Below are 14,540 nucleotides of genomic sequence, written 5' to 3'. Positions count from 1 at the left end.
TATGCAACTACTCTCTAGAGGAATTATCACGATTGACTATGTAAAGTCAAGTGATAATGTGTCGGATCCACTTACAAAAGGCCTAACTAGAGAGGTAGTTGAAAAATCATCGAGGGGAATGGGACTATGGCCGAGAACAAGTCATTGTGGCGGTAACTCTACCTAGAAGACTGGAGATCCCAAGATTTAGGTTCAAGGAGATCAAACAAAATCATTAATGATGGTTCAACATTGTCAACAAAATTTTGGTCCATTCTTGTGATGAGACAGTGTTCAGTACCAAGGATAAAGCATTAAGGCTTTTTAATGATTTCTAAATTTGATACGGGGTATATCAAATAGTGTATCTACGGGATGACACATTTAGGAATCACCTATGTAAGTGTGAAGTATTAGCCGCTTCAAGGAGAGTTTTGCAAGGCCAATTCTCTACGCACTTATGAAATCAGGCGGTATTCATGGTTGAAACGAACACAACAATGAGAACCAAAAGACGGTTAAGGGTTGGTTGTGTGACTTATGGTTGTTTAGGTATACACTAAAGTTCGACGGTTCAAAGATATCAAATTTACCGATTGACCGAGTATATCCGACATAAGTTCACTACGGAAAGTTCAAAGGAAACCTACTTATCCAGATGCAATTAATCCTTGTTTGCAAATCACACAAGTTTTTCATGCATACTTCCGTGATATAGCCATTCCCCATTCATGTGGGGAATTGTTAAAGATTTTAAGATGGAACAGTCTTAAAAAGAGGGTGAATGAGAAATGGAGGAAAAATAAAATTTTAAGTTTCCCTATCTTGAAACATTGTCCCATATTGGAAGAGGAAAAGAATTTTGGTGGATATATATACAATTGCTCTTCTTGTAGCTCTTAAAGAGTTAAGAAAAAGGCAAGCCTCGCGCTGTCATCGTCGTCGCTCGCTCGGCTCGGCTTTGGCTACGGCTTCGAATTTGGATTTGGATTTGCATTTGGTCAAATGATCGATTGATTGATTAATTTTTTGGACCAAATTTATTTGTTAGAATATTAACGTAATATTATCCGTATTTGTAACGAATGTTTTCCAATCTGTGGATAGAATCCAAGTGTCCCACCAGTTCGGCCAAGTGCATGCTCCATTGTCCATTGGCAGCCTAGTGCTTCTTCCACCATGTCAAGTGTTTCCTCCATAACAGCCTAGTGATTGCTCCACCATGAGTGGTAGCTGGTCATTCTCTTAATAGCTGACTGCACTATAAATATGTGCAGTAGCTATTAGAGTAAGGACACACAACACAAAAACGAAAAAAACGAATTTGAGAGCTTGGTTGTCGTTGATATCCTCTTCAGTAACAACTCAACATCGGCTATAAATTGCATACCTTCCTCTCAGAATTTTCATTCGACTTCTGAGTTCTCCTCCTTTGTTGTGCATTGTTTTAAACTACAAACAAAGCAACCGTAAGTGTGATTTGCTGCCGAACTTTGTGTTCGCTAAGACACTGGGGTTTGAAGTATCACTACACCAGTGTGTAATTCGTTCTATCCTGAGAGGAAATAATCCATATCCTTGGGTACTAAGAAGAGATTAAATTCCTTAAGGAAACACTATGAATTCAGTGGGCTCAAATTAATTATTGTTTCATTTATATTTACGTTTATACGCTAACTTTCTTTTCTCCAGAATTATTATTTACAAATACAGCAAGAAGATACCACAACCAACACATCAACTAATAAGTGATCAACCAGAGATCACTAAATTACACCATATTTCAGAAAATCCGAAGTACTGATATAGAAATTAAAGTTTCAACAAAATAGGGCCACTAACTAAATAGGGCCACCTGATGTGTCTCCTCTTTATAAGTTCTTGGAACCCAATAGGGCCACTAACTAAATTTTTAATCCTCCTAGACATGAACTTCTATTGGTCTTTCTACAAGGCCATTTAACTAATTCACCCATATCTTTTCTATAGTTTCAACAAAACACCTGTTCCAAAACAGGTTTTACAAGCATTTACAGTGTAGTAGAGCAACATGAGTAGCTTTGCGAGTTTAAGCAGCCAGCAAATGACATTCTGGACATTTTGATCATATGTAGTAGCACATTACATTTTTACTGCCACCTTTAACCTTCCTTGTTTTTGACATTCTGATATAGAAGGCCTCTAGTAGTAAGAAATAAAACAAATGAACACTTTAACTGTAATTCTTAACTACTTTTTATGACGAAATAATTACTCTACAACCCCTGCCTCAGAGACCATCTTCAGCAGTGCCATTAGAAACAGTCTTACTACTCCTTTGGGTAGTCCTCTTGGTAGCAACAAGTGGATTATTCTCCTCATCAATTTCTTTTGGTACTTCAAATTCGACCATTTTGAGCACAGGGTGCAAATAAGCATCGCGGAGATATTCTTTCAAATTAAAGTTTGGTTCGGTTGTCCGTTCTACTGTATCCTTCACCACTGCATCCTGCAGAGTTCATTAATTTTAAAGATCTTATCCCGAATTGACAGATGGAAATATTCCTACAGGAAACTATCAACAGTAATCTTGTACTAACAATATCCCCAACTAGTTTGGGACTAAGGCGTTTTTGTTGTTATAAAATGATTTTCTTCTGAAGGATACAATTCTAAAATTGGAGTCTCATTACATAGAACATAAAAGTGTAAGAGGTAAAGAACACTAACCTCCAAGGGGAATTTGACAAAGACAGACTCAAATCTGCCCTTGCAAAGTTTATGGAACCAGATTGTCAAAACTATAAGTACTATCAGCAATGGAGTTGATTTGGCAGTATCTTTGGTGCTCAAGAGACCGATTAACAGAAGCTGGGATATTCCCAAACCTATAAGTATACGACGATTGACATCTGGCCAAAATGATGCACCGCTCTCATACTTCTGATCGTACACATTAATGATCTAGCAATAAATAACCAATTTCAGAACCTGACAAACTGAAGGATACAAAATATCGAGAGAGTAATGTAGCGGAAGCCAAATGTATATAGTGTGAATAAGTCACAACTACTATACCAAAAATTATGACAGCCACCAAATAATAAATAAGACAATAAAGCAACAATAAAGGAAACACCAGAATTTACGAGGTTCGGCTAATTTTGCCTACTCCTCGGACACAACCAATATTTTATTCCACTCCAAAAATACAAGTGAAATAATACTAAAGAGAGAAGATACAAATGCCTTAAACAGATGAGAAGGCAAATGAGAGGTGTGTCTAAATCCTAAACATTAAGCCTTCTTTTATAGGGAAAATTTCTCAACCAAATGGCTAACCCACCGATGTGGGACTTTGCCAAATTCAACAAATCTCCACCTTGGCAAAATTTCACATCTTCAATCTTCTCTCAATAACAAATTTTTGTTGTGTCTTCATCTTCAATCTTCAGTGTTCAACAATGTTGATCAAATCCAAACAATGTTGAAACTTGACCGCAGTCACCACTTTTGTCAGCATATCAGCAGGATTCTCTGTAGTATGAATTTTCTTCATCGTGACTCCACCTTCTTCTATGATTTCTCGTACAAAATGATACCGAACATCAATGTGCTTCGTCCTTGCATGATAAACTTGGTTCTTCGCTAATTGAATAACACTTTGACTATCACAAAAAATTGTGATACCTTTTTGTTCAACACCAAGCTCCTTTAGCAATCCTTGAAGCCAAATTGCCTCCTTCACAGCCTCTGTAATAGCCATGTACTCTGCCTCTGTTGTAGACAAAGCAACTGTTGACTGCAAAGTAGACTTCCAACTAACTGGTGCCTTTGCAAAAGTAAACACATAACCAGTAGTTGATCTTCGTTTGTCCAGATCACCCGCAAAATCTGAGTCACAATATCCAATTACAGACTGATTATCTTCCTGCTCAAAAACTAACCCGACATCTACAGTATTATGAATATACCGTAGAATCCACTTCACAGCTTGCCAATGCTCCTTCCCTGGATTGTGCATATATCTGCTAATAACTCCAACAGCTTGTGAAATGTCAGGTCTCGTACAGACCATTGCATACATCAAGCTACCAACAGCATTTGTGTATGGTACCTTTGACATATACTCTCGTTCAACTTCATCCTTTGGCGACATAGTAGTACTCAGCTTAAAATGGGGAGCAAGTGGAGTACTAACTGGCTTAGTCTTGTCATCTATGCCAAAACGTTGAAGTACTCTCTTCAAATATTCCTTTTGAGATAAACAGAGTTTCTTTGAACGTCTATCTCTTATTATCTCCATGCCAAGAATTTTCTTTGCCTCACCTAGATCCTTCATCTCGAACTCCTTCTTCAGTTGAATCTTCAGCTTATCAATTTCTTCCGAATTCTTGGAAGCTATCAACATATCATCAACGTATAGGAGAAGATATACAAAGGAACCATTTTTAAGCTTGCGCAAATACACACAATGATCGTATTTGCTTCTCTTGTACCCTTGCCGCAACATAAACTCGTCAAATCGCTTGTACCATTGTCTAGAAGATTGTTTCAATCCGTACAATGATTTTTCAAGTTTGCACACCATATTTTCTTTTCCAGCAACTTTGAATCCTTTTGGCTGAGTCATGTAGATTTCCTCCTCCAAGTTTCCATGTAAAAACGCAGTTTTTACATCCATCTGAACTAGTTCCAAATCCAATTGTGCTACCAAAGCCAACATAATTCTAATGGAGGAATGTTTTACAACTGGAGAAAACACTTCATTGTAATCAATTCCCTCCTTTTGAGCATATCCTTTGGCCACCAATCTTGCTTTGTAGCGAACATCTACTTGGTTAGGAAATCCTTCCTTCTTTGCAAATACCCATTTGCACCCAATTGCTTTCTTTCCCTTCGGGAGATTGGCCAATCTCCATGTATGATTCTGATGAAGGGACTGTATTTCATCATTCATGGCAATCCTCCACTTATCTTCTTCTGAACTTTGGACAACGTCTTTATAAGTGGTAGGAACATCATCAGCTACAATTGAGGTTGCACAAGCAACCGTCTCTATGAGACGAACAGGTTTCGTTATTGTTCTTTTTGGCCTGCTGGTTGCTATTGATTCAAGTTGTTGTTGAGGTTCCTGAGTTAGAATCTCCTCTACTGGCTCTTCTTCCAGAGGGTAATCTTCATTTGTTTCCTCCTCTGCTTCTTGTGTAGGAAAAATAAATTTTCCCTCAAACTCCACCTGCTTAGAAGCACCTTTATTTTGTTTGGTGTCTTCTGTTACCTTATTTACCATAGCAGATTTATCAAAGGTAACATCCCTGCTGAATATTACTTTCTTTGTCATAGGACACCATAAGCGATATCCTTTGACTCCAGAAGTAATTCCCATAAAAATAGCTTTTTTTGCCCTTGGATCCAATTTTGACTCCGTCACATGATAATATGCAGTTGAGCCAAACACGTGCAAAGAGTCATTATCTAAAGCAGGCTTTCCATACCATTTTTCAAATGGTGTCTTGCCATCAATAGCAGCAGATGGTAAGCGATTAATGAGGTGGCATGCATATGTAACTGCCTCAGCCCAAAATTCTTTGCCCAAGCCAGCATTGGACAACATACACCGTACCTTCTCCAGCAAGGTCCGGTTCATACGTTCAGCCACTCCATTCTGTTGTGGTGTATGTCTGACAGTTAAGTGTCGGACGATGCCATCATTTTGACAGACCTTATTGAAATGATCATTTTTGTATTCACCTCCATTGTCTGTGCGAATACACTTGATCCTCTTGCCTGTTTGATTCTCCACCATCGTCTTCCATTTGAGAAAAATTCCCAGCACTTCATCTTTGTTTTTCATTGTATACACCCACACTCTTCGAGAAAAATAATCAACAAAGGTTACAAAATAGTGCTTCCCACCCAATGAAGGTGTTTTGGAAGGACCCCAAACATCAGAGTGTACATAATCCAAAATGCCTTTAGTATTATGGATCGCTGTACCAAATTTAACCCTTGTCTGTTTCCCTTTAACACAATGCTCACAAAACTCCAAGTTGCAAGCCTTGACTACTTTTAACAATCCTTGATCTGATAGAGTTTTCAAGGATTTTCCCCCAGCATGTCCCAAGCGCATGTGCTATAGCTTGGTTGCTTCTGCCTCTTTGTCGTCACTGGATGTCACTGTCGCTGTCCCAATAACTGTACTGCCACAATAGCGGTACATATTATTATTCTTCCGATTAGCCTTCATTACCACTAGTGCACCGGAGCATACTCTCATCACTCCATTTTCTGCAATGATTTTGAACCCTTTTGATTCCAGGGCTCCCACAGAGATGAGATTCTTCTTCAAATCCGGTACATATCGAACATCTGTTAATGTTCTGATCACTCCATCATGGTTCCTTAATCGTATTGAACCAATGCCATATGAGGTAAGAGGGCTGTTATCCGCTGTGTGAACGACTCCATATTCTCCTTCTTGAAATTCCACGAACCAGTCCTTGTTGGGACACATATGATAGCTACAAGCCGAGTCCATCAACCATATGTCTGATGATGTTGATGACTCTGTTGTAACTAATGAGAAGTCTGAATCATCACAATCAGCTACATTTGAATCCATAATGGCCTTTCCATTGTTATGTTTGGCCTTATTCTTCAACTTCGGACAGTCTTTCTTCCAGTGCCCTTTTTCTCGACAAAAGGCACATTCATCTTTGCTGGGTCTGGATCTTGACTTGGATCTTCCCTTCTTTGTCCTCATTTGACTTTGAGGACGACCCCTCACAAATAGTGTTTCTCCTTCTCCGTCCTTCTGTTTTTCTCGCTTTCTTTGTTCATAGCTGTACAATGCCGAACAAACTTCTCTGAGAGAAACTTCGTCATTTCCATGGAGTAGAGTAGTTTCAAGGTGCTCGTACTAATCAGGAAGTGACGCCAACAACATCAAGGCCAAGTCACAATCATCATAAGTTGTATCCATATTTTGCAAATTTGTGACCAACTTATTGAAACTGGTGATATGTTCATTCATCGTAGTACCAGGAACATAGGTGAAGTGAAACAGTCTCTTCTTCATGTATAATTTATTTTGACTGTTTTTCTTCAAAAATTTATCCTCCAGTGCTTTCCATAATCTACTTGCAGAAGTTTCCTTTGTGTATGGATATTTCTGCTCTCTAGCAAGGTAGGATCGAATGGTACCGCAAGCAACACGGTTGAAAATTTTCCAATCTTCTTCTCCAATAACATCTGGTTTCTTTTCTTCAATGGCCAGATCTAGCCCTTGTTGAAAAAGGACATCTAGAACCCCGCCTTGCCACATCCCAAAATGCCCGGACCCGTCAAAAATTTCTACCGCAAATTTCGCATTTGACACAATTCTTGTCATAAGCGAAGATGCCAATGATGACGTATTGTTGACACTTGATGTAGATTATTCTTGTTTATTGTCTCCCATATTTGACACAAATATTATTTAATAGCTGACGACACAAATCAAGATTATTTCCTTTCTGGTGTGGAAGATCAGACTAAGCTGCAACCACAGAGCATACTAAGACAGAATCTTGACACAGTTACCAAGATAAATCTTTTCTGATGTGGAAGATCAGACTATGCTGCAACCACAAAGCATACTAAGACAGTACTTTGGCTCTGATACCAATTGTTGCGGAAGCCAAATGTATATAGTGTGAATAAGTCACAACTACTATACCAAAAATTATGACAGCCACCAAATAATAAATAAGACAATAAAGCAACAATAAAGGGAACACCAGAATTTACGAGGTTCGGCTAATTTTGTCTACTCCTCGGACACAACCAATATTTTATTCCACTCCAAAAATACAAGTGAAATAATACTAAAGAGAGAAGATACAAATGCCTTAAACAGATGAGAAGGCAAATGAGAGGTGTGTCTAAATCCTAAACATTAAGCCTTCTTTTATAGGGAAAATTTCCCAACCAAATGGCTAACCCACCGATGTGGGACTTTGCCAAATTCAACAAGTAATACTATGCATATGATGCTTGAAAGTTTTGGAAGCTATTTTACTACAAAAGCGATAATTTCAAACTGTATTGCAGGAAATGTAAGCAATAATGGTTGCAAAGTGACCAGAAAAGTTTGGAAGAACACAATAAAGTTTTTAAGAGTAACTTCAAAGACAAGCAATTAGAGAACTTCTTTGACCTATGCTATTCTTTGGTGCTTTGCAGGAACTTTGCAATTAAATCTGCTATTTCAATAAAATAGATACTTGGATGTTCTTTTTTTCATTGGTGTAACTCATTATCAAATATTTCACTTTGGGTTCCATCTCCTCAACAAATATCTACGAATTGTTCCAAAAGTAATAGCAAAAATACCTGATGGCGGAAAACCATAAAAGCAAACGCAAAGAAGACAATGATGAAAGGCAGGAGTATTGGTGTGACCACTGAGTACACAAGGCCAAGTAGGAAGTACAGTTGTAAGCGAGGTTCTGATACAGAAAAGTTTAATGAACCAGGGTCCATTGCTTGCTCCCTGTCATGCTCTGTCTTCACCAGAAATGTGTTTTTAATGTGAAACATGACTAAAGGAACCAATCTAAGGATCTCTGCAGCAATTCCGGCCCAGCCATCAACCATTATGAAGGTAATAAAGAAAGTAGCTTTCATGGGAAGAGTTACACCAATAGTTTTTGGAATCCTGCAATTCAAGCAAATGTTAGTAATTGCATATACACTCAAGCGCCGAAGAATATTTGCTGAGTATATCATCAGTAACGAAAGGAGCGATCTCATCTCAGCTGCAGCAATATTATATGTTGATCACAGAAAGTAGTAAACCTTTAAATAAAGGAAAGCACTCCAAACAAATAGTGGTCAGCATGTTTATATATCATCCTTTTAAATGAGAAACGAAACTCACTCTGTTGGAGACTGGTCGAGAAACCTCTGAAGCTGTTGAAATGCAGCACCAGTAATGATACTTCCAAAGAACACATTGACAATGACAAACAAATGATATTTAGATGCTGATCTTCTGTCCAAAGATGAGAGCGATGTAAAGCCTTCTATTTTTGACATGGTCATTAGAATCATAGGAAGAAGAATCAGAAATATTTTCAATACAATCCCGGGTAGAAAACCTTGGACAAATGATTTGACAACATCCCTGTAGAAGAAATTCCAGCAGCGCGGACATTAGAAATTGACTTTTAATGTACAAGAAGGTCCACAAGTGCAAATATATTCAAAATAACATTTAAGAATTGACTCTATTCATTGCAATATAGCAAAAGTGACTCCATACAAGATGTAGGCAAGGTAACTGTTACAAGTAATTCACATTAACATTGAGGGGAACAACTCAATTACTAAGTGAAAAAACTTAATAGTTTATACGACTTCTTTACTTTCCAAGAAACTACACCTAATAGACGCATTACTTATGAATCGCTGTTGTTCTAACAGAGACAAATAAATTTCAAAAAAGCAGTCTTTCCCAAAGTTTAGCTCATTTGATCAACTCTAAAAGCTAATATAGAACAGGTAAAAACATTGTCAATCACATCCAATATATTCAGATGTTTTCTTACACTTTTTTTTTGAATTTAAAAAAAACTACAAGCACACATGTAGCAAATTTATCCGAGTTAGAAGTACGTACATTTCTATTAATGACTTCAGGAACGGAAGAACCTTTTTGATGCCATCAATGCTTGCAAATGCTTGAACGAATCCAATAGGGATCATAAAAAAGAAAGTAAGAAAGAATAAAGCAACAGCCATTAGCAGTCTCCGGACAGCAAGTTGAATATATGGTATTGAAAGATTATCCCAATAGACATCACGTGGTTCAGGAGCCCATTCTGTCAACCAATTGGTTGAGTTTCTTGATTGTTGTGTTTGAGAACATACAGCTGCTCCCCAACGAGATTTAAATGAGACAAATGCTGCAGGAACGATTGCCTTGGGATCAGTTATAACCTTTTCTCTTTCTTCAGCTTCCTACATCAAAGAGGAAAGCCAATTACTGTAGTGCCATGAAAGATTCGCTATAATGTGTTAACTTCTTTAAGCTTTCTCCACCAGCAAAATTTACATTTTGTTACTAATCTGTTACCTCCAAAGCATCATCTTAGCGATAGAAGGGGTCAAACCAGAAAAGTCTGATGGTTTATAGAAATAAAAATCATTTGATTCCCTGTACATAAATGACATGGTACTTGTTTATACGTTGAACTTACGAGTTAAGGCTTAGTTGTTGTTTTTATGCTACATTAGATTCAGTATTTTAGACTAGTTAGAGACTTGTTGTAGTGTAGGGATAGGTATGAGATCTAGTTAATACCTTAAGTTGTGGTTAAGACACAAATTATTTTGTAGTTGTTTCATACTAATTGATTGATCAAATTGTATTGCATAACAATCTCAGGCTTTTGGAAGGCTTATCTGTCCTTTACACACAGTTCCCTATTGGTAGATTTATGTCTCTAGATTCAACCAAGTATCCATTGAAGCAGAGCGTGTTTTAGTTGCTTCTTCCTTAACATACATCTGCTGTGTACATCATTTGCTTTATCAACAGGCAGCTCATTTCACAAGAAATAAAAGAATGTAACATAACAAATAAATGAGTTAGCCATATAAAATAGACATAGACATAGGAATTAGAAGCAAGTGTAACCCATGGTCAGAGAAACTTACTTCTTTGCCCAACTTCTCAATTTCAGTCATATAATAGTCGATGGCATCCACAGATTTTCCCCAAAGGCCCCAAAAGCCTGTCTATACATGACAGAATATGAGACTCAGTTATGAGCAGAAACTCAAAACGTTTAACAAGAAGCAGAAACAGGAAAATGAAATGGAAATAAAGTCTTTCTGAACAAAGCATAATACCTTAATTTTTGGCTTCTTCACAGGGTTTCTCTCATACTTGGTTTGGTAGTACGTAAGCCAATTACGGAAACTCTTTTTCTTTTCCACCAATTCAGCAAGCTTATTTGCATTGTAAACAACCTACAAGTAACATCAATTTAAGGTTCATCTGTTGTAGTAACTGCACAATACCACAGTACATAAGAATGAAAATGGTTCTACTCCTAAATTTCTCATAATCACTAAGCTAGACAGAACATATTTTTTTCTAAATAAATGCCAGACCACACATACTTTGACTACGTAACATAAACAGAAAGAGAAATGATATATCTTTGCCTGTCAAATACTGAAATACTTCGTACATAAATATTCTAATACAGTACAAACCTGATGTGACAGATAATGATCTGGATGATTCACGCGGAAGAAATGTTCAACGTGCTCGTCCACTGATTCATCAGGATCTGGTGGGACATTTTTAACAAGGACCTATGAGAGGAATCAGAATCGGTAACTGACCAAACATTGTATGTATAAACACTCGTAACATTTATGGTCAACAAAATACGTATGGCACCCACCGTGAACTGATCAGGCCGACGGTTTTCAGAGGCAAGAAAATGCAGTCTCATTGTTGATATTGTCTTGTATTCTTTGTACAAAATATAGAAGGTCCAAAATGTGAATACATAAGCCATCATCACGTGTGCCCAAAACCTGAAAGAATATGACAAGCTTTTCATTTAGAAAAATCTGCAAAGGCATAAGTCTCCTCCTTTAGCAAACCAAAAAAACATCAAATTTCCAACAACAAAAAAATATTCTTTGCATTCATTTACTATAATTTTGTGTGGAAACTATAATTACTAGGTTATCATGGTTAGTGTGGATATGGAAGGAGATATTGCAAATAAAGGCAACTGTAGTCCCTCGGCCTGCCAGCAATACTAAATGAAGAGCGCTACTTGGTACACTTTCTGTTTTTTGTTATAGAATTGAAGAAAACAAAGTACCGATTTTTTGTCACAGGTACATGACTACATGTTCATTAATATCTTTTACAAACATACGAAACATACATGAATTTATTTTTAATCCCTTTATTACAGCAACTTATAATTTTTGACAAACATATTAATGAATTCTGATGTGCATTTATTCATCAAGCTAATTATTCAATGTGGAACATACTCTACCAACAAATGCCTTTCATAAAAAATGGTCAGATAGAAACAAGTAGCCACTTACAACAACAAGATCAAGCTGAGGTGCTAATACAAAATGGAAACAAGTTAACCCTCACCTTTGTGATCCTGAAGGGACATTGGATATGGAAAGTCTATCAATATTACTGAATGTTAGATCCTCAATGTGCTCTAATGTTTCCCCAGCAGTCCAATTAACAGGCACTAAAACCGCAAAAGAAAGCATTGTGATAGGAACAAAGATTTTCAAGCTGCATTGATATTTCAGGAGTTAGATAATATACAAGGAACTTTGTAAAACAAGTTTCCAGTATCTTCTACTTATCCTTTGTTCTAAATTTCCAAATATAGCTCTTTGTTATCATCTCCTTATGAAATGCCAAAGGAAAACGCAAACCTTTTGGGACTCACCCAAGAAGGTAAATCCGTATATACACTGCAGAATCAAGACCAGCATGATCTATAAGCTCTTGTTCTGGCATTTTTAGAGCGGCAGGCATCCAGTTCAAGAACCTAATGTATGTTCTGAAGTCCAAGTTGACAAATTTATTCCCAAATGCTCCAGAACTTCTAGGACTTGCTCGTATACCCTTCAAATACCATTTAGGGAAGTACACTCTGTCATTGATTGGCTGAAGCCGTACAATTGCAAAGGCCAAAAGGAAAAAAAGTGCGGATAGTAGGTTGATCACAGCTGAAACAGAAATATCTTGAATGCTAGCCATGTCTCCCTTGAAATGTTAGCCGTCACTGCATCACCTGTTATTTGAGTGGAATCTTTTTAGAATATTTCTAAAGGAAAGGATAGGGTAAAATGAGCAAGTGTAGATCTCGCTGACATTATGCATATAAACTAAGATATACTACTTTGCTTTATCCTTTTCTTTTCTTTCATATTTCTCATTCTGGAACAAATCAATCTCCATGCTTACGACCCACTGTTAAAGATATAATGTGATAATGTCTGAAGGAGTCGAACATGAAATAATACTTAAGGAATTAGAACTGGGAATGATAAGCAAGCATAAAATTCATTGAAATTATACGTATGAACAAAGAGGAACTACTTTGCTTCTTTTTCTTTTTTAGTATTTCAGAAATGTTAACAGGAATATTGTTACTTCAGTTCCAGCAACTTTTGCTTTATTAGTAAGGACAGAAGAACGCTTGAACAATGGATCTGCAGCTTGAGGACACTCCTAACTGGGGAATTTTAGCAATTATCAATAATTTGACTATAGCATCCTCCAATTTTGACCATCAAAACTTACATAAGTCACCTAAACTTGTTGAAAACATGTAACATAATGACACGATTACTACTCAGTGTAGTAAGAAAATTCTACTATGTACTATAAATAGGAAATTCCTACAGGCTTCTGTGCTCACTGTAGAGAACAAATTAAAGAGATAACATAACATGTTAATCACCTATAACCTGGGAACTGTAAAAAGAGAAATGAAAGTCCAACTTCAGTTCTTTCAGAAAGCACTCACATGCAGGGGCGGAGCTAGAGTGCTGGGAACGGGTTCGGCTGAATCCAATAACTTTAATCCTAACCCTGTATTTGTTTTAAAAATTTATTAAATATATTTAAACTATTAATTAACTTAAAACGATTAAAGCTTGAAATTTTGGGTCCATCTGCACGCATGATAGTCAATATATGCCCATAATTAGGGAATGTGACATTGAGGGCTTGGGATAGCTGTGTCATTATGATGGTTGACTCTTAGAAAACATTCACCACTACTAGGTAGCCCGTGCACTAAGCTCCTACTAGGTCCGAGTAAGGGCTGGACCATAAGGATCTATTCTACGCAATCTTACCCTGTATTCTGCAAGAGACCGTTTCCACGGCTCCAACTCGTGACCTCCTGGTCACGTGGAGGCAACTTTACCACGTGGCAGCAACATTCACCACTACTGACTCATTGAAAAAAGAAGAAGTGATCTATGAATAAAGCAAGCCTGAAGAATTTTGATCATCCAATAGAACTGTGACTTAAAATTTCAGCTACAGAAGAATACCGAAGTACAAACTAACCAGAAAAATGCCACAGCCAGAGGGAAAGCGACGACGTCAGATTCTGGCACACAAAATCATCCAAAGAGAGAACACATAACAGCTATCGCCTTTCTTGTGATCATAAGAAGTCTGAAGAAAGGAAGAATTAGAGTTTGCTTTGAAAGAGAGGACATAGTAATTAGAGTTTCTTAGCTGGATGGAATTGGTCGGTAGCGGGACCTGAGAGGGCGGCAACAAGAATGGACACGGCACGGCCGGCTTTTGGAGGGACGAGACCATGGATATATATGCGTGTCATAACCGCGTTTTGAAAAGTTTCATGCTAAACGGATAGCACAATATTTAATTTCTTTAATACCAAATCTATACTATACTATAAATAATACTCCTTCCGGTCCAAAATAAGTGATTTTTTGAATGTTTTCACACAAATTAAGAAATTCACTTTTTTGCATTAATTAGCAAT

The 14,540-nt window shown here is 37.3% G+C and overlaps 1 protein-coding gene across 3 annotated transcripts; it reads right to left on the bottom strand.

Moving 5' to 3' along the window:
• Positions 1 to 1,700: 1,700 nt before the first annotated feature.
• On the bottom strand, positions 1,701 to 14,337 carry LOC107799404 (hyperosmolality-gated Ca2+ permeable channel 1.7). 3 transcript variants are annotated; one of them, XM_075219149.1, is made up of 13 exons: positions 14,294 to 14,312; positions 14,093 to 14,203; positions 12,456 to 12,803; positions 12,143 to 12,295; positions 11,421 to 11,556; positions 11,227 to 11,328; positions 10,858 to 10,977; positions 10,663 to 10,743; positions 9,623 to 9,963; positions 8,882 to 9,127; positions 8,335 to 8,659; positions 2,689 to 2,922; positions 1,701 to 2,467 (listed from the first exon to the last, which is right to left on the bottom strand). In XM_075219149.1, the coding sequence occupies exons 3-13, from the start codon at positions 12,767 to 12,769 to the stop codon at positions 2,249 to 2,251; spliced, it is 2,271 nt and encodes a 756-aa protein (XP_075075250.1). In that variant the 5' UTR covers positions 12,770 to 12,803; positions 14,093 to 14,203; positions 14,294 to 14,312; the 3' UTR covers positions 1,701 to 2,248. The 3 variants fall into 3 exon arrangements, with proteins under 3 accessions (XP_075075250.1, XP_075075251.1, XP_075075252.1); XM_075219150.1 differs by lacking the exon at positions 2,689 to 2,922 and having other exon boundaries at positions 14,093 to 14,337; XM_075219151.1 differs by lacking the exons at positions 14,093 to 14,203; positions 14,294 to 14,312 and having other exon boundaries at positions 12,442 to 12,596.
• Between the last annotated feature and the right edge of the window lie 203 nt (positions 14,338 to 14,540).

The sequence above is a fragment of the Nicotiana tabacum genome, chromosome 8 (genome assembly GCF_000715075.1).
Source record: "Nicotiana tabacum cultivar K326 chromosome 8, ASM71507v2, whole genome shotgun sequence".
In the NCBI taxonomy this organism is placed as follows: Eukaryota; Viridiplantae; Streptophyta; class Magnoliopsida; order Solanales; family Solanaceae; genus Nicotiana; species Nicotiana tabacum.
The sequence above is the reverse complement of the archived record's forward strand: the minus strand, read 5'-3'. Positions and strand labels throughout refer to the sequence as shown.